Consider the following 26,768-nt stretch of genomic DNA (forward strand, 5'->3'; position numbering starts at 1 on the left):
TTTTATTTTAAGAAGCCACCTTAGACTTTCACAGCTACAGAGAAGTCAATGCCTGGCTTCAAATCTTCCAAGAACAGGACTGACTCATTAGAAGCTAATGCTGCTGGTGACCTTTCACTGAAGCCAATGCTCATTTGCCATTCCGAAAATTGTAGGGCCCTTGAGAATTAGCCTGTGCTCTATAAATGGAACAAAGCCTGGAAGATAGCACATCCATTTACAGCATGGTTTACTGAATATTTTAAGCCAAATGTTGAGATCTACTGCACAAAAAGATTCCTTTCTAAATATTGCTGCTCATTAACAATCATCTCATACCCCAAGAACTCTGATGGAGATGTACAAGAAGATTCATGCTCTTTTCATGCCTGCTAACACAATGTCCATTCTCATAGACCAAGGAGCAATTTCAACTTTTAAGTCTTGTGATTTAAGAAATACATTGTCTAAGGCTATCTGTGCCATAAATAGTAATTTCTCTGATGGATCTGTGCAAAGTAAATTGAAAACTTTCTGGAAAGGATTCATCATTCTAGGTATCATTAAGAACATTCGTGATTCATGGGAGGAGGTCAAAATATCACTTACAAGAGTTTAAAAGAAGTTGTTTCCAATCCTCATATATTACGTTTAAGGGTTCAAAACTTCAATGGATGAAATAACTGCGGATGTGGTAGAAATTGCAAGAGAACTAGAATTAGGCTGGGTGTGATGGCTCAGGCCTATAATCCCAGCACTCTGGGAGGGCAGGTGGGCGAGTTGCTTAAGAGCAGGAGTTTGAGACCAGCCTGGGATGAAACCCTGTCTCTATAAAAAATACAACAAATTAGCCAGGCTTGGTGGCATGTACTTGTAGTCCCAGCTACTCAAGAGGCTAAAGTGGAAGGATCACCGGAGGCCAAGAGGTAGAGGCTGCAGTGAACTGTGATGGTGCCATGCACTCCAGCCCGGGGGCAGAGCAAGGCTCTCAAAAAGAAAAGGCCAGGCACAGTGGCTCATGCCTGTATTCATTCCAGCACTTTGGGAGGACAAGGCGAGAGGACCGTTTGACCTCAGTTCAAGACCATCCTGAACAACATGGCAAAATTCTGTCTCTACTAAACATACAAATATTAGCTAGGCATAGCGGCATGAACCTGTTGTCCTAAGTCTTGGACGGCTGAGGTGGGAGGATCACTTGAGCCCAGGAGGCAGTTTGCACTGAACCAAGACTGTGCCACTGTACTCCACCGTGGGCAACAGAGCGAGACCCTGGCTCAGTTTAAAAAAAAAAAAAAAAGTGGGGGAGAGGCCAGGCACAGTGGCTCACGCCTGTAATCCCAGCACTTTGGGATGCCAAGGTGGGTGAATCATGAGGTCAGGAGTTCAAGACCAGCCTGACCAACATGGTAAACCCTATCTCTAATAAAAATACAAAAATTAGCCTGGTGTGGTGGCGCATGCCTGTAATCCCAGCTACTCAGGAGGCTGAGGCAGGAAAACTGCTTGAACCTGGGAGGCAGAGGCTGCAGTGAGCTGAGATAGCACCACTACACTCCAGCCTGGGCGACAGAGCAAGACTCCGTCTCAAAAAAAACCCCAAAACAAACAAAAAAAGAGAGAGGAAAAAAAACTAGAATTAGAGGTGGAACACGGATGGGCATGGTGGCTCACGGCTGTAGTCCCAGCACTTTGGGAGGCCGAGATGGGTGGATCACTTTGAGGCCAGGAGTTTGAGACCAGCCTGGCAAAACCGTCTCTACTAAAAATATAAAAATTAGCCAGGCATGGTGGCACCTATCTGTAATTCCAGGTATTTAGGAGGCTGAGGCACGAGAATCGCTTGAACCTGGGAGGTGGACGGTGCAGTGAGCCAAGATGGCGCCACTACACTCCAGCCAGGGTTACAGAGCAAGACTCTGCCTCCAAAAAAAAAAAAAAAAGTGGAGCGTAAAGATGCAATAGAATTGCTGCAATCCAATCTCATTATGGAACTTGAACTAGTAAAGAGTTATTTCTTATGTTACTTCTTATGATGAAAAAACAAAGTGGTTTACTGAGATGAAATTTACTCTTGGTGAGGATGCTGTGAACACTGTTGAAATGACAAAGGATTTAGAATATTACATAAACTTGGTTGATAAAGCAGTTGCAGCATTTGGGAGGACTGACTCTAATTGTGAAAGTTCTACTGCAGGTAAAATGCTATCAAACAGCATCATATACTAGAGACTCCTACTTAATATAAAACAACAAAAAGTTAGCTGCGTTAGTTAATTGCTACAGCCAACCCAACCTTTAGCAACCACCACCTTCATCAGTCAGCAGCCATCAACATGGAGACAAGACCCTCCAACAGCAAAAAGATGACTTGCTGAAGGCTCAATCATCAGCCTTTCTTAGTATTTTTAAATTAAGGTATGTATAATGTTTTATTAGACATAATATGAACACACAATTAACAGACTATGGAATAGGTATAAACATAACTTTTATATGCACTGGGAAATCACAAGTTGTGTGACTTGCTTTAATGTGGTATTCACTTTATTAAAATATTCACTTTATTGTAGTGGTCTGGAACTGAGCCCACAATATCTCCAAGGTATGATTGTACTAAAAAATTAAAAAGGCAAAATTTGACCTGTTCTGACCTAAAAGCTTATTTTTAACTACCTTATACTACTGTTGCCCACACCACCAAGTATTTGTACCAGATATTTAGCAGCTAAGAGTCATTAGGATCAAAGAAGATACTAAGCAAGCATAAGGCATCGATGTGAAGACAGACTAAAAAATGCAGACCTCCCAGTTTGTAAAATGAGAGAAAATCATCAGTGTCTGTAAACTCAAGAATGGTGACCAACAGTATCAACACAGGCTGACTCATTATCAAATATTCTTTAACCAGTAAGAAACAAACTAGATTGGAGAGATTTGGCAGTTCTATCTAGAATGTTATTTCAACAAATCTCATGAGGTAAACTGTAGCTTGATACATGATTCTGTAGCAAATAAATCTCCTTTCCAAGTTCAACACAATCAGGCCAAAATGTTCAGCTTGAATTGTGTCCCAGAATTATGGATCCTTTCATGTTTAAGATTTGTTAATAGTAATTCATTGATTTATGGAAAATGCAGTCTTGTAGGGACAAGCAAATATGTATTTGAGGGTGGGGCATGTCTGTATTTTCAGAGGGTAATATCTACCACTGATCCTTATTTAAAAGTCTGCTGACTCTGCCTTGCTCTGATACTCACTTAAAAACTCAAGCACCTATCTATGGCAACTATTATTTTAAAAGCTGTTTCAACAGAGGTTAAGTTTCCATTACATCTAACAAAACTAAGAGGTGATGTTTTTCTCTGACTACTAGCATCCCACATAGTATAGTCACAGCATGATTTCATGGACTTTAAAAATGCCCAGAAAGTGCTTGACAGAAAGTTCCAATCTTACTTAATGTAAAACAGGAGAAAGATAATCTCTTTGCACTTCCATAGTTGTTTGTCCTCTGATCATTTTGAGGAGAAAAACCAATAGTATAAATATTTCTAAACTTCTTCATCAGAGAGTAGCTCTCAATTTTAGATGTATCTTAGAATCACTGGGGAAGGGAGAAAGGAAGTAGAGGATGGGAGGAAGAGAACAGAAAAGGGAGGAGGACTAATGCCTAGTACTGATTCCAGATCATTTAAATCAGAATCTTTGCTAGTGAACCTGGGCATTAAGATTTGTTGTCTAAGGTTTACCTCACATGCCAATACACAATCAATGTTAAATTTATGACTTAAAGGATTCAACTGCCTGTCCTCAATAGAGATTAACTGTGGGCCACAGCCATTATGAAGGACAGACTGTGGGTCAAGTGTCCAAAAAGAACCATAGCATATCCCTACCTGTTGTCTTCTGACTTGTAATGATTAAAAGTGGAGATACTGGACTGTGAAAAACAGACCCTTCCAGTAGGTATTTATGCTACCAGTATCCTTATACAGTTTGAAAGATGAAAAACAGAGTGACAATCCTTGTAGTAACTTAATTCCAATGGCATGATGTTACCTGGGTGGCTGGTTGCTAGAGACATAAGGGATGAGTAGATTCACTGACAACTAAGTCCACAATGAAAAGCCAACTGAGAAAATTAGAGGACGGTCCTTCCAGGCATCCATTCACAACCATTCCTCTGACAAACTACAGGAAAAAAGCAAAATTAAGATGTGAGAAATATATTCTTAGCATAGACTACAGTGGATCTATAGTATTTTGGAGGTATTCCTTAAGAACAACAGAGAAAGACAAGAAGATGAATGCGAATATTCTTCAACAGATGTAGATAAAAAATTGTGGCCTTGGCAGGTGATCTAAAAGTTAATTGTCTTTTATTGCTATTATACAATCTGTATGTACCGTTGTAGTCATGGTACCTTTATACCACAGCGTACCCAGTATCAACCCTTAAGATTTCATACATCGCATTAAAAATGGATGAGTCTGAAAACACTTAATTTCCTATCGTAACTGACATTTCTCTCAAATAAAAAGCATCCTGGCAGGTGAATGAAAAATGCTACATGAAATGGAATGCTTGAAATACCAAATAGGCTTTATAACTAAAACTGTTGTTATAAAAAAGTACAAGTGAAGCAACTGGCTTATTTTTAGGTTCTTTGCTATAAACTCCCGAACAAATGTTAGCTGTACAATAATGCTAGTTAATGCATGTTTCTAAACACTTTGACTGTTAATGCATAGTAAATGTATTAAGAAGGAATGAATTCGTATTTAGTATTCCAGAGTTCAGAACTTGAAAGGAAAGGGAGGAATCTAAGAGACAGGTTTATTATCTACTTCTTTAAATGGTTCCCTTTGCATTTTTAAAGATACCAAGTGACAGTATGACTATTTGAAGGCAACTAAGTAGTTCGAAAAGAGATGAGAAGTGGCAGCCAATTTAATTTTTCACTACTGATTAAAGAAATATCGATAGCTTTGGAAGAACACTTTAGAAAGGACCCAGGTCCTATCCCATTTGTGATAAGGCATGACACACTGGACACTAAACCCGGTAAACTTGCAGATCAAAGTAAACAAGTGGTACTTATAAAAGCCCAAAGTTAGGAAACCATGGTAGACTGGGAAAACTGCCATAGAATAAGAGAGGCTTCTTGTTTTTGTTAGACAATGCACAGATAACTAAATTAGAAGATAAATGTAATTATTAGCAGAAAGCAAGCCTTGGGATCCAGAACATACTCCAAAAATCTTTTCGCTTCCTACCTTGTTTCTAATTGAGAGGATAATTTGTATTTATTAAAACCTAGTTGAAGATTTAGCAACAGCATAAACCTTTATATCACAGAAAATTCTCCCATCAGCAGTTTTTTTCCAGTCAGGAAGCATTATACCACTTTTATAACATAATGCAGACCCTTAAACTAGGGACAAAGGCCTAATTTTTAAAATGTAAGAACCACAGTATAGTTTTGTTAGATTACCAAGTACCAACTTTACTTTTGGTACAAGCACCCTTGAATCAAGTCTGTATTTTGGTTTTGGCACATAGAATTCTATAAAGACTACAAGTTAGTAAAAGTTCTAATTTATATAGTACCAGTTTTTTTCTTTCTTCTCGCTACAATCCCAAGACATTGTTTGAAAGGCAACTGGATAACCTGAGGTGCTGGAAACTTTTAGATCTTCTTTCCTATAATATGCTGCTCCCTCTCCCTACTTTTAATATATCTTCCTAAGAGGGGGTGTGTCCTAAGCTGGGCATAGTATCTTGTTCCTATAATCGCAGCTGTTCGGGAGGCTGAGGTGGGAGGATTGCTTGAAGCCAGGAGTTCTCGATCAATCAGTCTGGACAACACAGTGAGATCCCATCTCTACAACTAAACATCAGCAACAAAAAAGGGAGTGTGTCCTGATGAAGGCAGCAGGTTTGAATATGCCATATAACCAAGAGAATACATAAAAGATACTGTGATTTATTAAAAGAGCATTATTTTCTCCAGAACCTCCTGCACACTACCAATATTTTAATTTCAGCACCCATCTCAGGTTGCATACTGAAAGGTAAAAGTGCAATTCAGTAATCTTTTCCAAAATGTTTTATTGCTACAGGTTGAAACTTTTCAACCATTAAAATTAGAACATAATTTAAGTTTCTGCTCACTATGGTGTAACACAGCCATTTCATGGGACTTCGTTTTTAATGCAGGTTGGCAGTAGAGTTCAGCAAAGTTTAGACAACAGCAGAATGGTATCATGAAATTTGGTCTATAATTTAAAGAAGTGTGGCATGAGCTAGAATAAAAAGATTGCCTTGTATCTGAAAGGTCAGTCTTTCAATTCTCAAAGATTAATTTCAAAATTTAAGGCTTTAATTATCTAACACAAGTATATACCTATCTTGCATCAAAGTCCAACATTTTACATTACAGCTTTTCCCAAACAAATACTACACATGGTAACCGAAATATTCTTAGAAATTGTACAAAAGACTTCCCTGAACTTATCATAACCCACCTGAATCTGGACCACACTTTTTTGATGATCGTCATAAAGTCACAGCTTTCATTTCACTGCTCTAATAGCAATACACCATGGAGTACAAACCAACACTGTGAAAAACAAGGGCCTGATTAAGCCCACAGGAAAGCTATTCACTAATATTGGCATTATCTTTAGCCATGCTGTTAGAGTTCACACTTTATTTTTGTGAATAAATAAGATACAGAAAAATGTTGAAAATATATGATTCAACTATCTAATTAAAGCTGAGTAAACTAACCTAGTCAGATTTTAGTTTTTCAATGAGAAATGACAAGAGTAGCTGAATATAAAGAAAAACAAAAAGAACTTTACTTTCCTATGTTAATACAGGTCAAGAGACCCTTTCTTCTCAAAAGGGTTGGTAACACCAGTTCTTAGCAATAAACATAAGGCACTTGTTTAGATTATAACATCACTGCGTTTGTTTCCACTTGTTTTTCTAACCCTGTTTTTCCCCCACAGTATCATTTAAAATTAATAGGATGAATGAGGCAAATATGAGATGATCCAGTTGATACTACTCAGAGCAAGATAGTACAGTACAGTGTTTCAGGGGTGATGTCTGGACATAAAATGAACCCAGTCAAGGTCCTCTGACACCAATGTATCCACTATCAAGTAAACCTGAAAGAAAATAAAAGATTTATTCAATAGTTCCAGTAAAATTGGGTTGGAATACAATATACATATTAGGAATTTAGCTCCTTACTGGTGGCATCTGCATCTTAAGAGTTCTGAGTACTTATGAATATTCATTCTAAGACAATCTACATCATTTGAACATCATCAAGACAAATAGATGAATTTCATCTCAATATACAGTAGAGTTAAAACAAAATTCACACATACACCCCCTATTATATGGCTGGTGCCTCCTCCAAACACCTCATTAGTGGCAGAGGTAGGACTAGTGTTCTTTCCCAACAATAAGAACTTCAGTTGCCACTCATAGGAGTTGAAAATAAGTTTTTGTTTTTTTTTGCCATTTGTTAAGATGTTCCTGAGACAGGGCCAGTTAATAAAACATAACAAAGCACTGGAGTTCAATTTGTACTTCTCTTTACATCACGACTAAACTGTTAGACTGGGATGTGGAATGCAGGTCATGTACTATGAAAGGTTGATTGTAGCACAACTGTTCAATCAGTAAAAGATCTTCGGCAAATTCCCTTTAGGGTACTCTTTCTATGAACTACATGTTCCACAAAAAGGTCAATTTTACATACAACTGATTCGTTTTACTTAATCTTATTTGCTCAGATCTTGCAAATGCAATCGGAATATTAAGCCTGAGGCTAGTTTTTAGTGTACAGGTTTAACATATTAAGGCTCATTTACTTAATCGAAATAGTTTTTAGTATTCCTTTTAAATTATGAATTACATTCATAGTACCTGCCACCATCCTTGCACTCAATGAAATATTAATGCAGGAGCAGCATTCTACTTCATTATGGAATTTTCCTGACACCAGCACTTAGTCCCTTCTAAAAAGCTCCCATCTGTATTAGCCTTACAGCATATGACACTGCCTCTGGCTTGCACCTCTGTTTCCACCTGTGTATTTCACAGAAGCCCAACACGGATTAGTTGAAATATTCACACAACTGTTTTTCAAAACAATTTATTGCATCATATTTGGTACCTTATGTTTGACAACAAAAAGGAAATTACATCTGTAACTGCAAGAAAAAGAAGCTGGTCTGTTATTTGGAAAAAAAAAAAAAAAAAAATCTTGGGCCCTTTAAAAATTACAAAGTCTTGGGCTTGCCTGAAACGACTGAGCAAGAAATATATTCTTAGAAATGTAGGGCTTCAAGTATTACAAACCTGTGACACTGTGGAAAAATTCCAGAGGTATCTAAACTGCAGCACTTTTTTTTTCTGCATATCGTGAACAAGGCCTGCTGAGGTTTTTAACTATTAGTCTTTTGATCAGTCATAGAATGGTAGTCAGGAGTTCTGCTCTTTAACTTCAAGCCATGGTAGATTTTCCTTTTTTCACTCTTGGGTGAAAAATTCATGCTTGCTAATTAGTTGGTGCCACATCACAGTGCATTTGGTTCTTGCATTACAGTTTTAACAAGTTTGGCCAAACAATGCTGAAAGGTTTGCATTGTTGTTTTAGTTCTTCAAGTTTTAGTTAAAATTGAGACTGTTACGACTGGTTCCTTCAGTTAAAAACTGTGGTACAAGAACACCAAACTGATCATGTACAGTGAATTTTGGAAAAACAAGCATATTGAACACCTTATAGGTTTCTTATAATTTTGCTTGGTATCTATATGTCCCAGTTTCTACAACATCAAGCATCTGTTGTAGATTTCTCTGTAAATAGTGATTCACATTGCATACTTCCTATGGTCAGAATCAACCCCGTAACAAAATCAGTCAGATGCTAAAGCCCCAACAACTCTTTGTGCTCAGTGAAAGAATCCAGTGCTAAAACAGCATTTATGCTGTCTGAGATATAGTAAAATCTCACAAGACAAATTTAAGGTAATATTTCTGCCACACACCTGCTTTATTAGCTGTAACAGCCTCCAGATTTTATATAAATTAGTTTAAAAACATGGGTGGGTGGGTAGGAATAGGATAAGGTATCTTTTTTAACCACTCAATTTTAGCAGCTTTAATTTTTTAAGAAACTGAACCTCTATCCTGTAATGTTAGATATTTTATATATACTTTTTCAGCAGGATAAAAAACGTAAAACACTATTTGAAGGCAAGAACATTTACTCCTCTCATTCTGTGTAAGTTAGAGCAATGCAGCAGGTGCGTGACAAAAATATTATATACTAGATATGGTCCAAAGTCATTCCATTTGCTTGTTTAGTGATGTTCAAATTTCATTGGCCAGTTCTTCAGCTTCTGCAGAACTATCTCCATTAACTGTGATCTTCATATCCTCTTCATATCCAGGAGGCATGAAAGCCAAAGCATAAGGGAAAAGCTTATGACAATTTGCTCTATAAACTTCAGCAGCTTCTTTACAGTCTCCTAGGCTACCATCACACAAGGCTTCCAATACCCCCATACATGTCTAAGGAAAGAAAAAAAAGTCATGTTATAACTGGTTAAAAAAAGTTCTTACTTTGAATTTATTAGACATTTCAGCAGCAAGGAATTTCTACAGTAAGAAATAAATACACATATTTAAGAAAAACAAAGCTGTTTACTCCTGCAAATACATTCCATTAGGATTTTCTTCAAGGCCTAATTTAACCATTTCTCCAGAATTGCAAGGTTTATACAAAAGGCTAAACAGGGACGACTGTAGACACAGGACTTTGGTGAGGCAAGCAAGGTAAACAGGGTGCTTTATTTAAAGAGGCACTCACTCTCAGCAAGTGTACCTTAGAAAGCAATGTTACCTTGGTCTAGCCTGGCCTTGGGTATAAACATCTAGACTGACAATGCCAGTATCAATTACTGCACATATGCCCTTTAATATTTTCGAAAGCTTAGAGCCAACCAGCATAATCAAACACCGTATTCAACCCTGTGTTCAAATTAAAGAGCATCTTAAGCCACATCCAATAACTAAGCAGAAAAGAGTGTCTCAAATATGAAGTGATTATTTGGAAGAAAAACTAGTTCATGAAAATGAGTGATTCTTTCAACCAAACTCCTAAGTCTGCTTCTAATCTTTTTTATTGATTCATGTTGACTTGCATTTCTCATGTTTGCTTTCTTAATATTTTCACTTAGAAAACACTACTTGGTTTCCAGATATGAAAAACCCTACAAACTTTGCCAGGTTACGAAGCAACTTAAACCCAGGTTACAAAGGACCTATATTAGAAATTTAAATCCAGGTTCTAATCTAAATGGTACAACTAACAAGTCTAATTTTTCTTTCTTAAAGATACTGCCTTCATTTGCTATTAAATATATTAATAACTGTCAGCATATACACATTTATCTAGCAAATTATAATATGAGGTAGCTATCCATTTGTTTCTAGTTTAAACTATAGCATTTTGCAATACACCCATATCAACTTTTGCTTAACTTAATCTCATACTGTATTACAAGTTAGGAAATGGGTATTTTTATTTAGCCCCTAGTAAAGATATTTTTTTGAGTCAGGGCCTTGACTTGTTGTCCGTACTGGAGTACAGTGACACAATCACAGCTCACTGCAGCCAACCTCTCAGACTCAACCTACCAAAGTGCTGGGATTACAGGCCATGAACCACAACGCCTAGTTGAAAAACATCTTAAAAACATCACAATCTTCATTGAGAGCACTGCATGCTCAGATATGCACAGATATGAGGTGAAATCCAAAAATGTATATATGATTTTATTAAAACATATTTCTTAAAAAGTTATTCCAAGCTACACAGATGTGAAACTAGTTACTGAATGCCAAGGAGCCTGGTGTGCATATGTACACACACAAAACTCTAAATAAATTTTAAGGTAAGTTGTTTTTGACACAGATTCATAATGATTTAAAGAACAGTATGTATAAGTAACAAATTATTTCTCTTGGTGAAAAAAGAAAAAGTAGTTCAGTATTCTTCCAGAGAGATAATGAAAAACTCTTTACCTGGAGGTTTCTGTTAGTAAGAGATTCATCAAGTGTTGTTGCCAACTCTATTGCTCGCTTCTGACTAGAAGGCTCTAAATAATATACCATTTTGGCAGCTAAATGAGAGGGAAACGGGAAATTTATTTCAAGGTAAAACCAACATCTTATCCTCTACTTATTTAGATATAAAATGCAAACAAGATATATGTGCACAGAGGGTGTAGCACTTTATTAGAAAAATGGGAACAGCTACTGGAGACACTGTTGTTTTTTAAAAAAAAACAATTCTCGGAAGATTAGTTTATTTAACCATCCAAAGTAAAAGAACAATTAAGGTATACTACATATCTCTACCCAATAAAATAGAATGTATATGCAAAACATGCACAGTAAAGGAGACTATGAAGAAACACAAGCATTCTAGTAATACTTGTCTTTTTGTGGCGGGACCATGATTGTCTTCTTTCTGAAATAAGCAGAATAATTTGGGGGTTTGGGGACTATCCCATCTTGACAGTATGAGCCAAAATGCTGAATTCAGGATTCCACAAAGGCATACAAAGCTGGTGGGCTTAAGCCAGGTATTTGAAAAGTACTACCCACATGGTCCCATAAAGTCCAGATTTTGGTTCAGTGGCTCAGATCAGACCCTTGCCTTAGATTTCTCACAAACTCGGAAGATAATTTCAGGTGTTTAGCATTGTCAAGTCTGATACCTACATAAGAATGAGAAATGGAAAAGGATGGTCATATCTGAGTGAATATTAAGAGCCCAATGATGAAAGAAGAAATAAAAGAAAGCTCTATCTTCATTTTATGGTATACATTTAAGTTCAGTTACACCTGCTTCTTTGTAATGCCAATGCTGAACCAGAAGAGACTACCGACCTTGATGTATAGTGATTATTTTGCCGTAAGAAATTTAAAAATGTGTAGGAAGCATATATATATGTTTGTTTTTGTTTTGATTTGAAACAGGATCTCATTATGTTGCCCAGACTGGTCTCAAACTCCTGGGCTCCAGTGATCCTTCGGCCTCAGCCTCCTGAGTAGCTAGGACTACTGGTATGTGCCACTGTGCCCACTTATTTAAGTTGCCTGTTTTCAAAGGATCACAATATAACATACACATTGCCTCTTCCATTCTAAAAATGTATACCTTATATTATTGCTGATTCATTAAAATAAAGACTGAAGTTGTTTTAGAAGGGTAAGAAACAATAAAATAAAATGATTACCTGATAATCTGTGTGGCAATGAATCAGAATTCCTTTTCAGAAAAGTTTCATTAAAATTCTTTGGATTCGTTGCTCCAAAAAGACGATTCATTTCTTGTTTTAATACTGTTCTAACTGTATCAGGTAAATCTTTACTTTCACACACTGCTGAATAAATTAAAAATAAAACCTTAGCAGTTAAATACTCTGATAAAGTTTACAGAAGTTTGTTTTTGACATAGGGTCTTGCTCTATCACCTAGGCTGGAGTACAGTGGCACAATCGTGGCTCACTGTAGCCTCAACCTTCCAGGATCAACCAATCCTCCCACTTCAGCTCCCCCAAGTAGCTGGGACTTCGGATGTGCACCACCATGCCTGGTCTGTAGGAGTTAAATTACCTAATGATGAGGACAATGAAATATGGCAATTATATATAAAGACAAGATAAAACCTACTGATAATTTTGCAAAAAGAGCTTACCTATATAAATTGATTGATTGAGACAGACATGGTCTTGCTGCTGCCCAGCTGGATGGAGTACAGTGGCACAATCATGGCTCACTGCAGCCTCAACCTCCCCAGGCTTCTGTGATCCTCCCACCTCAGCCTCCTGAGTAGCTAGACCACAGGTGCAAGCTACCAGGCACAGCTAAGTTTACTATTTTTTGTAGAGACAGGGTTTCGCCATGTTGCCCAGACAGGTCTCAAACCCCTGGGCTCAAGCGGTCTGCTCACCTCGGCCTCCCAAAGTGTTGGGATTACAGGCATGAGCCATCATGCCCAGCAATATACATTTGAAAGAATATATGTCAGCAGAACAATCTAATGTTCTAAAGGCATTTAAAGATTATTAACACAAGATTAATTTCCAGAAAGGAACTGTAAGCAAAGTAGATGACAAAACATGTAGTTTCACAGCCTACTAAACCCCAAGAGCTGCTCCCCTCAACCTTACGGTCTGCAAAGCAGCAACTTGAGAACACCTACCTGGTAAATAGTAACACAGCAACTATGTAGTGCTGAAGACAACAAATTTTCCTCACCCTCCCTATCTTTTATATCCAAGTAAGGCACATGTTTCAATAAACAGAACAAAACAAAACATGGCTGATGTCATTCACCTTTATTTCAGAAACTATATAAATTCAGCTATCACTATATAATAAACTCCCAAGGACCACCAAAGCATTTTCCTGTTAATAGGCTAGGCACCGTAGCTCGTGCCTGTAAACCCAACACTTTGGGAGGCCAAGGCAGGTGGATCACTTGAGGTCAGCAATTTGAGACCAGCCTGGCCAACATGGGGAAAACCTGTCTCTACTAAACAAAAAAATTAGCCTGGCATGATGGTGTGCACCTGTGGTCCCAGCTACTCAGGAGGCTGAGGCAGGAGTATAGCTTGGACCTGGGAGGTGGAGGTTGCAGTAAGCCAAGATCATGCCACTGCATTCCAGTCTGGGTGACAGAGGAAGACTGTCTCTATAGAAATAAAGACATACATACACACACACACCGTTGTCATCATATTCCCAGGCCTTGGGATTTGGAGATGAAAAACCAGACCCCAATTCCTCTGGATTGTATCCAAGTTATGTTTTGTTTCATTATCATTTTGGCATAAAGAGAGAGTCTGGAGCTTTGAAGCCAGAGAGACTTGGGTATGGATCCAGGCTTGGATAAGTCATAACCTCTTTGAACCTATTTCTGGATTTATAAAACTGGGGTGATACCTAATCTAGAAGGTTTACGGTAAGGAAAAGCTACTGTGTAAAAGTGCTAGCTTTATGTAACAGGTAGACAATAAATCTTAGTTACTATTTTTATCATAGTATGAAAACATAAGTCAATTTTCTTTATGGCTGGCAACTATGGTGATGGCTTTCAAAGTTTCACTTCAATTAGGTTATTTGTACTGTGACAAATATATATTCCATTTCTGTAACTTAAGTGAAACAAAAGTTTCACAGAACACTCACTGTGCACAACATATGCTGATCTTTTCTACACTATTCCATTTATATTTTGGGTTTTCAAATGCTAGTAATGACCCACTATTAACTCAGTTCACTATCCTGCTAAAGGATCATCAGTCTAAGTTTAAAAAATATACTGAACTCAGTGGGAAGTATTATCTAAGTGAAATATTCTACACATAAATATTAGCTCAATAATTCACCAACAGGCTCTTTGTTGGTTAAATAGCATTTCTTCTATTATTCTATAAAACTAAGTGGTTCAAAATAAATGAGTAAACTAAGTGGTTCAAAATAAATGAGTTACTTGTGAAATACTTTAGCTTAACCTCCATTATGGCTGTACTTTCAACTTGGTTTTGGTAATTTATCAATGCTTGTTTTTCAGAGGAGAAGCAGGAATAGAGAGAGAACAGGGGGAAAAAGTTATTAAAACAGATTACAGCCAACTGCAATGAACATTAAATATCTCAAAAAATATGTATCTTCTGAGAAATAAAAATTATTTACATAGGCTTTGTTGTTTTGCCTGAAATGCTTTCAGGATACTTTACATGTAGGAAGTATCTGCATAGTTTGTATCATAGTTGATAGAAAGAGGGGTAGACAAAGGGTCTTTATGGTTTTCATCATCTTTTTAAACTTGTTTTAATCAGATTAAATGGTTTCCCAGAAAAATTAAAACTGCTAAAAATATTCTACAAAATTAGAAGCAAATAACTTCACTAACAGCTGATTCCAAAAAGGTTGAGGCACACTTAGTTTTCTTCTAAACTTTTCTGGATTATTTTCCTGGAAATTATAGTTCTAGTTTTCTGGAACTATAATTTCTAGGAAAAAGTCAATTACAAAAAGGAAAAAAATTCCACTGCAGTAAATCCCAGAATGTCCTATGGAATTCTGTGTAATGAAACTTTACCTGTACCTTTAAGAAAAGGAGCAACCTCAAATGTCACAGATTTGACACAAAATCAGATGTCCTATTACTGCTAAAGAATAGTGGACAGGGGAAAAAACTCTAAGAAAACTTTGAAAATGATAAAACTGACCAAAAAACATCAAGGCCTCAGGAAGTAGAAAACCTCTTACTACCCAATTACCTTCCACAGCAGGACAGTAAGTCTTGAGAATCAAGGACAAGTAATAACTGGTGAGTGAGAAGGGGAATAAAACCTTTTGTAAGAGGCTTTGATTTGGGTCCTTGACATCTTAAACTGGAATGTTTGGTTCATGCTGTTAGCTTAGTAACAGAATGAATAAATTAAGCAAGCACCAGTGGTTAAAACACACAATGAAAAGGTAGCTGATTCTTAGCAAAAGGGATTGCACAGGGTTCTCGAGCTAGCTGGCATTGTTAATAATTTGGGTAGAAAATATTATTATTTTGTGTGAGGTAATGACTGTTCACTACCAGGTTACAATACAACTTAATAAGTGATTACAACTCAAAATGGCAACATAAATGAGATTAAACAATGCTTTAAAAAATTAAATTATTATTAAACAAGGTTTAAATAATAATAAATTAGAATATTAAAGAAGGTTGGGAAGAGATACCTAAGTATAAAAAAATCTCTGCAGAGAAAAGAAAAATGAATTTATGCAAATGGGACAGGAAAAAGACGTAAGTTTCACTGTACATCAAGGCAGCACTTAGGAGAATATAAACACATAAGAAAATAAGAAGACAGAATAAGAAAACAGTTCGTTTTACTTAGCACTGACCAGAAATGTAATTTAATTTAGGTCCTACAAGTTTAACATTTAAAATCATAAAAAAAACTTTAAAAGGGTATTAAATCATCCTAATAATAATAAAAAGACAGTATTCCTATATAGTAAATAACTGCATGCGGCTTAGTAATAACATTGTTAGTATGACAACATATCCTAGAGATTTGGATGGTGCCAGTAACCATGGTAAAATCCACCTTCACTCAGCAAAGTTTCCAAAACTGATGAAATAGGTCTGGAGACACTATTTTCCTCCATACTCTCCAGAAAGGTCTCTTTGAGGGTTTCTTTGTAAAGAAGCAGTTACAACAATGTATCTTAACATGACAAAAGTATTCCTGAAAAACTAATTATAAATTAAATATTTTTTTAAAGTACCAAATATTTTACTTAAAGAAACCCTTGGGATATAACAAAGATGGCACTATTCGGCTATCCGTAGTTTCTCATACACCTTTATAGTACAGCCCTGTTTCAACAAAGGCAGTGAAGCAGTCTACCCAACTTCTTAAAGGCTTAAGAGATGATGACAAGTCTTTACCACTGTAATTAAAGACAACTTAATTTCATTGCCTAAAGTCAGTGAAAATTGGATCACTTTGTAAAGTAATGATCATTTCAGCTGAACACATACAGCAAGAGGAATAGCCAGTATAGATATTCAATAATTCTAACTAATTATGAATCATTCTAAGTCCATGTGTGTTTTAATTTTCTGAAACCAACTATTGAAAGAAAACACGTTAACCAACCTACATACTGATTATAAGCAAATACATTTAAGTATGTCACTTTTAATTTGTATTTCAAAAGAAAGCATCTAACTCAATAAAATTTAGGTTATTTTAATACCTTTCAGGAAAATCTGTAGAAAGCATATAACAGTGTGTATATTATTTTTGAAAATACTTCATTTTGAAAAGACTTTACATAACTCCATCTTAACTGAGAATAAATTAAAACTATTATTTCTAGCCTTAATTTTATGACTCATGATTGCAAAGTTATTTTTCATACTTCCCTCCCAAAAAAAAACTAAAGAGAAACTACTAAATACAGCAATTCTCTCCTTCACATTCCGTAATGTGGTTATGTTGTTACTTTCATGATTTTTTTAAATTGAGGAAAAACACTACTACAATTCAGTTTCTGTAGCACAAATTATTTTTTGGGCAAGTATAAGTATAATTCAAGTCTAATTTTTCTTGAAAGTCAAAATAATGCTATTTTTTATTTTTTGAGACGGAGTCTCGCTCTGTGGCCGGGTAGAATGCAGAGTCACGATCTTGGCTCACTGCAACCTCTGCCTCCCAGGTTCAAGCAATTCTCCCACCTCAGCCTCCTGAATAGCTGGGACTATAGGTGTGTACCACCATGGCCAGCTAATTTTTGTATTTTTTGGTAGAGACGGGGTTTCACCATGTTGGCCAGGCTGATATTGAACTCCTGGCCTCAAATGATCCGCCCGCCTCTGCCTCCCAAAGTGCTGGGATTACAGGTGTGAGGCACACTGCCCAAGCCAACATGACGTTTTTAATTGGAACAATTTAGTATTTTTTCATGATTGGGATGCCTGATTTAATTTCATCAATTTTAAATTTATGGAATTGGCAATGAGATAGCTAATATTATTTCCAAATTCTATAGATTATTCTGTTAAAAGTTGTATTTCCCCTCCAGTCACTTAAAAATCAAAACAACAGTAACAATACAACCTGACTACAGGAGTACCTTATTATAAATTTACAGTTCTTACAGTGGAAAGAATATGAAGATGTTGGCTCTAGCCACTGTTGCATTACTAACTTTCTATCTATGATACCAAGAGTAAGTAGTATTTTAAGGTCTCAGATTTTTCCCACTATGAAATGAGAGATAATTACTATAAAAATCTACCTTTTGGAGTCTAAAATTCTGTAGTTCTACTTCACATTAAAACTAATGTAAAACTAATAGATCTGATTGTCAAAGTATTTGAAAACACAGATAATTGTTTTAAAGTAACAAAAAAAATTTATGACTCAAAGAACCGTGCTAAGAAAATGTAATTCATGCAAATTCAGATCTACAATACAGATAAATAAGGAGAAAACAAAAACTGTCAATTTCAAAGAGATTCTTCAATTTTAAAACAATTTACTAAGAAGTTTTACATAATGAAATGTGGTCAAAATTTCAATGTACATGTAACTTTCAGAAACAGAAACAAAAGTGATTCTCAAATATCTGGACTGAATAATTCTATGTCAAAATCAGGTAGTACTTGTAGCCTTAAAATAAAAACCTTCATCATAAAGAAAAAAAGCCCTGCTTTTCCCTTAGCTAATTTAATACACAACAGCTAATTTAATACACAACAGATTTTAAAGGAACAGCTTTAAAATCATTGGGTTTATGATAAACTTGTACAGACCACTTATACAGTCACTAACAACCACTGTATCAAATATTAAGTAATGAAAAACAAAAACATACCAGTACTAAAGAGTCGAATCATACACTCATGAAGCCAGGGATGACTAGAATCAATAGCAAATGCCCTCTTTACTGATTGTAGCATCAAAAGAAACTTTTCTATAAAAAGAGAAAGATACACTTTGATCATGTGATAAGAGGCCTCCTTTTGAGGGCCAAGACTTCACAAACAGAAAAAGTAAATTCAGAGTCAATCGCATCAGAACCACAAACATATGATTGAGGCAAATGATTTTCCTCAAACTTAGCAACATTAGTTAATATTTTTCATATAACATACTTTAAGAAAAAAGGTCTGTGAAATGTAGAAATTTTAGGTGGCATTCAGCAATATTTAAACTAATGACATATAAGCTAAGAAAATTTGAAGTGCTTTCATTTCCTAACCTCCTTTATTTCAAAATAAAGAAACCTTTCTCCCTACTTAGAAAATGTCATTGTGTATGTTTGAAGGTATTCTTTTATTTTGTGACATGTGAAACAGCTTCCCTTCTGTTTGACTGTTCCTTTCCTGTTAATCCATGACTCCTCCTTTCCCCTCTAAAGGTAGAATAGTTACCAAGGTTATCTTTTCAGTCATTCTCTGAACTATCCCCACTCCCATTCCCTGTATTTCCCAAGATTCAGTAGTATCTCCACTGTTAAATGGAAATTTGCACTTGAATACTCGGTCTACTTCCAAGTTTTATCTATAACCACCTCTTTGATAAGACTTTCCTAATTTGGCACCATTTTCCCTATATCAAAATTCAAAACCCCAGTCTCTTCTAATTCCCTTCCCTTGTCCCCAATCCTAAAAAAGCCAAACATACTGCCATGCCTTAGTCGTTCCCAATTTCACACAATTGCAGTGGATTCCAACCCCAGCATTCTTTAGAGGTTAGAATACAGCCAAGAAGCCAACTGAATGGGGTAGACTGCCCTTTGCCACTTTAAGCAGAGCAGCTTTTGTATTTTATACTTTGGGGTTCCATTTAAGAATTTTTAAAAAAGGGGGCATTGTATTAACTGTTAAAAGTTTGAAAATTACTGGACTATTAAACTTATTTTCCACATTACAATAATTGTGGGAAGTAGAAAATATAGTAAATATTTTAATCACTCAAAATTCTATCGAGACAATCTATTATGTTTTGATCTATTTCTTCCCAGCCACTTCTATATTGTATACCTATGTAAATATATTAATAAAATTTCAATTCATAGGCAGTTCTGTATCCTACTTTGGAATAATATAACATAGCAACTTTTCCCCAACATCAATTACTTTTGATAAACATGACTTTTTTTTTTTTTTTTTTTTTTTTTTTTTTTGAGACAGAGTTTCCTTCTTGTTGCCCAGGGTGGAGTACAATGGCATGATCTTGATTCACTGCATCCTTCACCTCCCAGGTTCAAGCGATTCTCCTCAGCCTCCCGATAGCTGGGATTACAAGCATGCATCACCACATCTGGCTAACTTTTTGTATTTTTTAGTAGAGACAGGATTTCTTCATGTTGGTTAGGCTAGTCTCCGACTCCTAACTTCAGATGATCCCCCACCTCGGCCTCCCAAAGTGCTGGGATTACAGGTGTGAGCCACTGCGCCCAGCCAAACATGACTTTTTAAATGGATACTCATATAGAGAAGTACCATGTTATTCAAATTTTCTTTAGTAGGTACATGGTTTAGAGCAACAACCTTTTCTTTAATCTTACTAAACAGTTTCTCTTCCCTTTAATATGCATCACCTTTGTAACAAACTTTTTTCAATGGACCATTTGGATAATATTAACTCAGTACTCTAAAATCTTATTATTTACTCTCTCTCTCAAAAATACATATATTATAAGCATTCTAAACCTGAAAACCAAGACACTCTTCATTGATCTTTTACCTGCTCCAGGCAGTTTAGACAACTTCAATATTATTTACATACTCCTGTGTATTAACAGATACTTTTCCCTTCTATGTATCTTTTCCTTTAGAAATATAATCTATCCTTCAAGATCCAGCCCCCAAATTTTATCTTCTATTTGTAACAATAGCTAATAATAGCTAACATTTATTTAATGCTTACTGTATACCAGGTACTAGTCTCAGCTCTGTGTATTAACTAATTTTATCCACATGATCATCAGTTCTTTGAACCATATACATGGTAATTACATCTGACCTGAATTCTAGCTATGTATATACATCTAATATTGATTCTAATATCCTAAAAGAAGTAATTGTATCATTGTATCTATGTACATTCTGTTCATAGCAGCCATGTCTGTGAGAAAGCTGCACTGGTATTTGCTAAATAATCATACAATAGTGAAGCTATTGGTGTTGGGTGATTATACCTAAGAAATACAGTGATCAGTTTTATCAGGGCCACTATACCCTAATTGCCTACCTTTCCTAAAGTAAATCTCAAAGGCAAAAAGATGAGTCTCTATCTTGTTCTTCACCAAGTTCTTCAATGGTGTTAAAAATTTAATAGCTTCTTCCAGTGGAGTTTCAACCTAACAAAAATAAAAGACATTACACAAATGGATGTCAGGTTCTTGGGGAATGTGATTTTATTCTACTAAAAATTCTTATTTTTAAAAAATAAAATCACTTACCAGTCACCCAGAAAAACACTGTCATATTTTAACCTCCCATAATCTAAACAAAGGGGATTTTGAATTCTAGAATTCTTCACTGATTTTTAACCCTAGATATTATATTATTGCTGGATAGGAACTATCCAAAAAGAAGGAAGTAGATAAAATAGAACCAGGAAGAGACAGTAAGAGAAACAGGTCAGATAGCCAAGGGGGAAAAAAAAGAGATGTGAACAAGGATAAGGAGAAGTACAAAGGAAACTATAGAGACCATGACAGAATGAGTGAATATTCTTTATAATTCAAACAAAGTGAAGTATAATCAAGCTATTCAAAACAGTACACTGTCCATTCTGTCTTACTTTGTTCTATAAATTCTATAGAAATTCATACTTATTCAAGTGACATATTAACAGTAAGGCGGCATTTTAAAAAATTAATATTTCTAGAACTGTGTTCCTACAACTTTTTATTAATTACATAAATGTCACAGTAATTACATACTTGTAATCATTACTAGGCAGGCATAATGCAACTGTGTTTCTATTCTACTCCTGGACTGAATATTGAGACAACACTATTTCCTGTCTTATCTGAGGTGGGGCTGGAGAACACCACCATATTTATCAGAAGGGCACTGGACATCTGGATTCTGTATTTGCCTTCTCTCATCACAGAGACAAGAACAATTTACCCTAATGGAAAATGGATTTGCCATATCTGTTCAACATGCCTCTGTCAGTACAGTAATTGTGTTTCACCAAAACAGCTTCTGACCAAGAAAACTGTTTCATTAAGAAGAAAGAAGGAAGAAGGAGGAAGAAGGAGGAAGGAGGAAGGAGGAAGGAGGAGGAGGAGGAGGAGGAGGAAAGAAGAAATGGAAGAAAGAAGAAAGAAGGAGGAGGAGGAGCAGCAGCAGCAGCAGGCAATGGAGTGAATTCTATGGGATTTACCATATCCTAATGTATAAAGCAGTTGGCCTTACAGGACAATAACACAATACAGTTCAATTGCTGGAATGTTTTCTTTTGAAGGATGTAAGTTCTAAACCAGAACCAGAAATTTCTAATAAATGTGGATTCAGGAACCAAGAAATAGAGGAGAAAATAAAGACCCTCATAGGTATGACTTCTCCACACATTTGTACATATTTTACTTCTTGCTCCCATGACTCCATATTCTACTAGATTGGAATTTGTGGTATAAGGGGAGAAATATTTGTATCAGAGAAAGGCAAAGAACTGGAAACTGAACCTGCCACCTAGTTGTATCATGCCTTTCACGCCTCTAGGGTACAGATTGAAATGAGGGTCTGTGTACTGACCAAGGTTATTCACTATCAGAGAGATATTTGGCTGCTATTACAGAAGGCAATAAGGACTATAGGACAGGTGAATCAATACATTGGATTTAGTTAAATCAAGTATTTGAATTTGGAGAGAAGAGACAGAGAAATTAATTCTGTCTCAAACTTTAATAAACAAGAATATATTCCCCCAAAGGAGACTTCAGTTTGATGTTCCCATATGTAGTCTCAGTTTCTGCTTACCTCTCAGGGTAAATCTAAGTGTTTAAATATACACAGATAGCCACAGTAAATCTAACTACACTATATATTTACTCATACATAGTGCAGAACAAGGTTTTATATATACATGAAAGCATGTAATCAGAAACACAAGTCTAAAATCAGTGTTTCAGGGAAAAAAAAGTCAAAATATCCCTTGAAAATCCTTTAAGCTGGGAGAACGATCCAAGATGGCCGATCGCTAACATCCCGGGATTGCAGCTCTCAAGGAAGGCGCGGAGAACTAGAGGACGCCACACTTTCAGACAAAGTCTGGTCGCTCACGGAGCAGAAGATCCCCCAGTGCAGGAAACACACGAGTCGCCAGCGCGACTCTCGTGGTCGGCGCAGCGGTTCCGCCAGCACCTCGACGTGGCAGCGCTTGGCGCAGAGTAAACAGGACCGGTTCCCCTTCTGACCGAGGTTTGGAGCCCCGGGAAGGCAGAGTCGCCTACTACGGACACAAGAAGGAAGCCAGACAGGAGAATCCTGGGCAGAAAAGCACCATCAGTTTTAACGCCGCTGCTCTGGCCCGGGGAACTAACAACCTGGACATCCACTCAAGAGACCTAATCTGAAAGTTGGTAATTTCAAAGAGACAGGAGGATAAATTTACAATGACGGGAAGAAACCAGCGTAAAAAAGCTGAGAATACTCAAAGTCAGAACGCCTCTCCCTCTAAAGATGATCACAGTTCCACATCAACAATGGAACAAGGCTTGATGGAGAACGAGCGCCTCCTGATGACAGAATCACTCTTCAAGGAATGGATAATAACAAACTTCGGTGAGTTAAAAGAACATGTTGTAGCCCAACGTAAAGAAACTAGGAACTTTGAAAAAAGGTTTGATGAAATCCTATTGAGAATAGACAACTTAGAGAGGAGTATGAGTGAATTAATGGAACTGAAGAATACAATACAGGAACTCCGAGAAGTATGCACAGGTTTAAACACTCGAATTGTTCAAGCAGAAGAAGGGATATCAGAGGTCAAAGTCCAACTTAATGAAATAAAACGTGAAGAAAAGATTAGAGAAAAAAGGATAAAAAGGAATGAGCAAGTCTCCAAGAAATGTGGGACTATGTGAAAAGACCAAATTTACGTTTGATAGGTGTACCTGAATGCGACAGAGAGAATGAATCCAAGCTGGAAAATACCCTTCAGGATATTATTCAGGAAAATTTTCCTAAACTAGCAAAGCAGGTCAACATTCAACCCCAGGTAATACAGAGAACACCACAAAGATATTCCTCAAGAAGAGCAACCCCAAGGCACATAATCATTAGATTCACCAGGGTTGAAACGAAGGAGAGGATACTAAGGGCAGCCAGAGAGAAAGGTCAGATTACCCACAAAGGCAGGCCTATCAGACTTACAGCAGATCTCTCGGCAGAAACTCTACAGGCCAGAAGAGAGTGGGGGCCAATATTCAACATCCTCAAAGAACAGAACCTTCAGCCCAGAATTTCATATCCAGCCAAACTAAGCTTCACAACTGAAGGAAAAATAAAATCTTTTATGAACAAGCAAGAACTCAGAGATTTTATTACCACCAGGCCTGCTTTACAAGAGCTTCTGAAAGAAGCATTCCACACAGAAAGAAACAACCAGTATTAGCCTTTCTAAAAATACACCAAAAAGTAAAGAGCACCAACATAAAGAAGAATTTACACCAACAAATGGATAAAACAGCCAGTCAACATCAAATGGCAGTAACCCTAAATTTAAATTGACTGAATTCCCAATCAAAAGACACAGCCAAAACCCAACGGCATGTTACATCCAGATCTGTTTCACATGTAAGGATACACAAAGACTCAAACAAAGGGATGGAGAAAGATTTACCAACCTAATGGAGAGCAAAAATAAATAATAAATAAATAAAAAGCAGGAGTTGCAATTCTCGTATTGGATAAAATAGATTTTAAAGCAACAAAGATATAGTGGTAAAAGTATCAATGCAACAACAAGAGCTAACAATCCTAACACCCAGATAGGAGACTTAGATTCAATGAGACAGAAAATTAATAAGGACATCAAGGACTTGAACTCAGATCCAGAACAAGTAAACTTAATAAATATTTATAGAGCTCTCCACTTCAAATACACAAAATATACATTCTTGTCAATACCACATCACACCTACCCATTAGTTTAAATGAAACATTGATTGGCCATTATTAATACCCAATTTTTTTTCAAAATAAAGCAATATTTCCATTTACTCTCCCTCTTTCTCTTCCTCTTTCTTCCTCTCCTTTACTTATTTTTTTTTTTTCTTTCCTTCTCTCAAAAAAAAAAAGAAATCAACTTGTAAACCTCTAGATCCAGGTCGGCAATGTCTCTTTCATTGCTTGATTTCCTTTCTTCCCTTCCCTCCCTCCCCGCTTCCTCCCTTCCTTCCTTGCTTCATCCCTTCCTTCCTCCCTACTGTCCTTATTCCCTTCCTTCCTGCCTTCCTCCCCCACCCCAAAAAAAAAAAAAAAAAGAAAATCCTTTAAGCTGAAGACAGGCAGATATAAAAATATAAATACTTTGTATTCTGTGTATGAAAACCATGTTTTCAATATCAAAGTAACAATCATCATTGCAAGATGTTTACACCAAGATAGGCACAAAAGAACTAAAATGGACTATGGCAGTCATGCCTCCCATCTCATACTGAGTTGGGGTCCAGTGTTCACTGTGGGAAATATTAGATAGAATTAACCATCATTATACATATTATTCTGTGTCTCCCTTAAAGAAAAAATTACATTCAGTCATGAAGAGTTGAATTCACCTAGGTTAAATGCATATAGGATGAGACTGGACTGCACTTACAGGCAATTTGACACTTGAAAGGGCAATTTTAATCATATGCAATTTTTAACTTTATAAACTGACTTGAAATCTAATCCTCATGTTAAGATATATTATAAAGGAGTATATCTCTCTAGCATAGCAACTCCCAGCACAGCAACAAAAAGTTTAACATGATTAAATTTTTTACTGTACTAAGAAATCATAGTCTATGGAAGGAAAGTGTAGATACAATGGGGAAAAAAATGCTAGGCGGGGCGCAGTGGCTCACACCTGTAATCTCAGCACTTTGGGAGGCCGAAGATGGTAGATCACCCGAAGTCAGGAGTTCAAGACCAGCTTGGCCAATATGGTGAAATTCCATCTCTACTAAAAATACAAAACAAAACAATTAGTGGGCATGGTGGCACATGTCTGTAGTCCAAGCTATTGGGGAGGCTGAGGCAGGAGAATCACTTGAACTTGGGAGGCAGAGGTTGCAGTGAACCAAGATCATGCTGCTGCACTTCAGCCTGGGAAAGAGTGAGACTTTTGTCTCAAAAAAAAAAAAAAAGTGCTGAGATAAGGCAAGGAGGAACATAAAATAAGTGGTACAAAAGGGCATAAATACCAATTAATGCCTCCTGGTAAGTTGGAGAATCAAGTTATAAAGCTTCTGCCAAGACCTCAGATTTATATGCAGTCGACTTAATACTGACCTTATTAACTGAACCCCTTCCCATTTTCCTTTTCTCCTTCTATACTGGAATTACTGCTAATTTAATAATGCTTTGTTTTTATTTTATATGCAGTCATGTGCCACATAACTATGTTTCTGGTCAACAATGGACTGCGTAAGTGGTTTCATAAGACTATAATACCCTATTTTTACTGTTACCTTTTCTATGTTTAGAAACACAACTACTTACCATGTATTACAATTGCCTATAGTATTCAGTACAGTAACACGCTATACAGGTTTGTAGCCTAGGAGTATCAGCTATACCATATAGCCTAGGTGTGTAGTAGACTTTACCATCTAGGTTTGTGTATGTACACTCTATGATGTTCACACAACAATAAAATCACCCAAGCTGGGTGTGATGCCTCACACCTGTAATCCCAGCACTTTGCGAGGCTGAGATGGGTGGATCCCTTAAGCCCAAGAGTTCAAGACCAGCCTGGGCAACATGGCAGAATCCCATCTCCATAAAAATAAAAATAAATTAGCCAGGCGTGGTGGCGCACACCTGTAGTCCCAGCTACTCCGGAGGCTGCTGTGAGAGGATCACTTGAGGCCAGGAGGTAGAGGCTACAGTGAGCCAAGATCATGCCACTGCACTCCAGCCTGGGTGACAGAGCG

The 26,768-nt window shown here is 36.7% G+C and overlaps 1 protein-coding gene across 2 annotated transcripts in view; it reads right to left on the reverse strand.

Moving 5' to 3' along the window:
* Nucleotides 1-7,157: 7,157 nt before the first annotated feature.
* The window catches only part of NAA15 (N-alpha-acetyltransferase 15, NatA auxiliary subunit), a 103,110-nt gene continuing 83,499 nt past the window's right edge, over nucleotides 7,158-26,768 (reverse strand). Inside the window, exons 16-20 of one of the 2 annotated variants that reach the window (XM_008992689.5) lie at nucleotides 20,864-20,972; nucleotides 18,480-18,578; nucleotides 12,317-12,460; nucleotides 11,097-11,194; nucleotides 7,158-9,581 (exon numbers count right to left, since the gene is read on the reverse strand). In XM_008992689.5, coding sequence (XP_008990937.1) covers nucleotides 9,381-9,581; nucleotides 11,097-11,194; nucleotides 12,317-12,460; nucleotides 18,480-18,578; nucleotides 20,864-20,972 — 651 coding nt within the window. In that variant the 3' untranslated portion in view covers nucleotides 7,158-9,380. Of the gene's footprint in view, nucleotides 9,582-11,096; nucleotides 11,195-12,316; nucleotides 12,464-18,479; nucleotides 18,579-20,863; nucleotides 20,973-26,768 lie in introns of both variants that reach the window. The other variant, XM_002745345.7, reaches the window with a different exon arrangement.

The sequence above is a fragment of the Callithrix jacchus genome, chromosome 3, assembly GCF_049354715.1.
Source record: "Callithrix jacchus isolate 240 chromosome 3, calJac240_pri, whole genome shotgun sequence".
Taxonomy (NCBI): domain Eukaryota; kingdom Metazoa; phylum Chordata; class Mammalia; order Primates; family Cebidae; genus Callithrix; species Callithrix jacchus.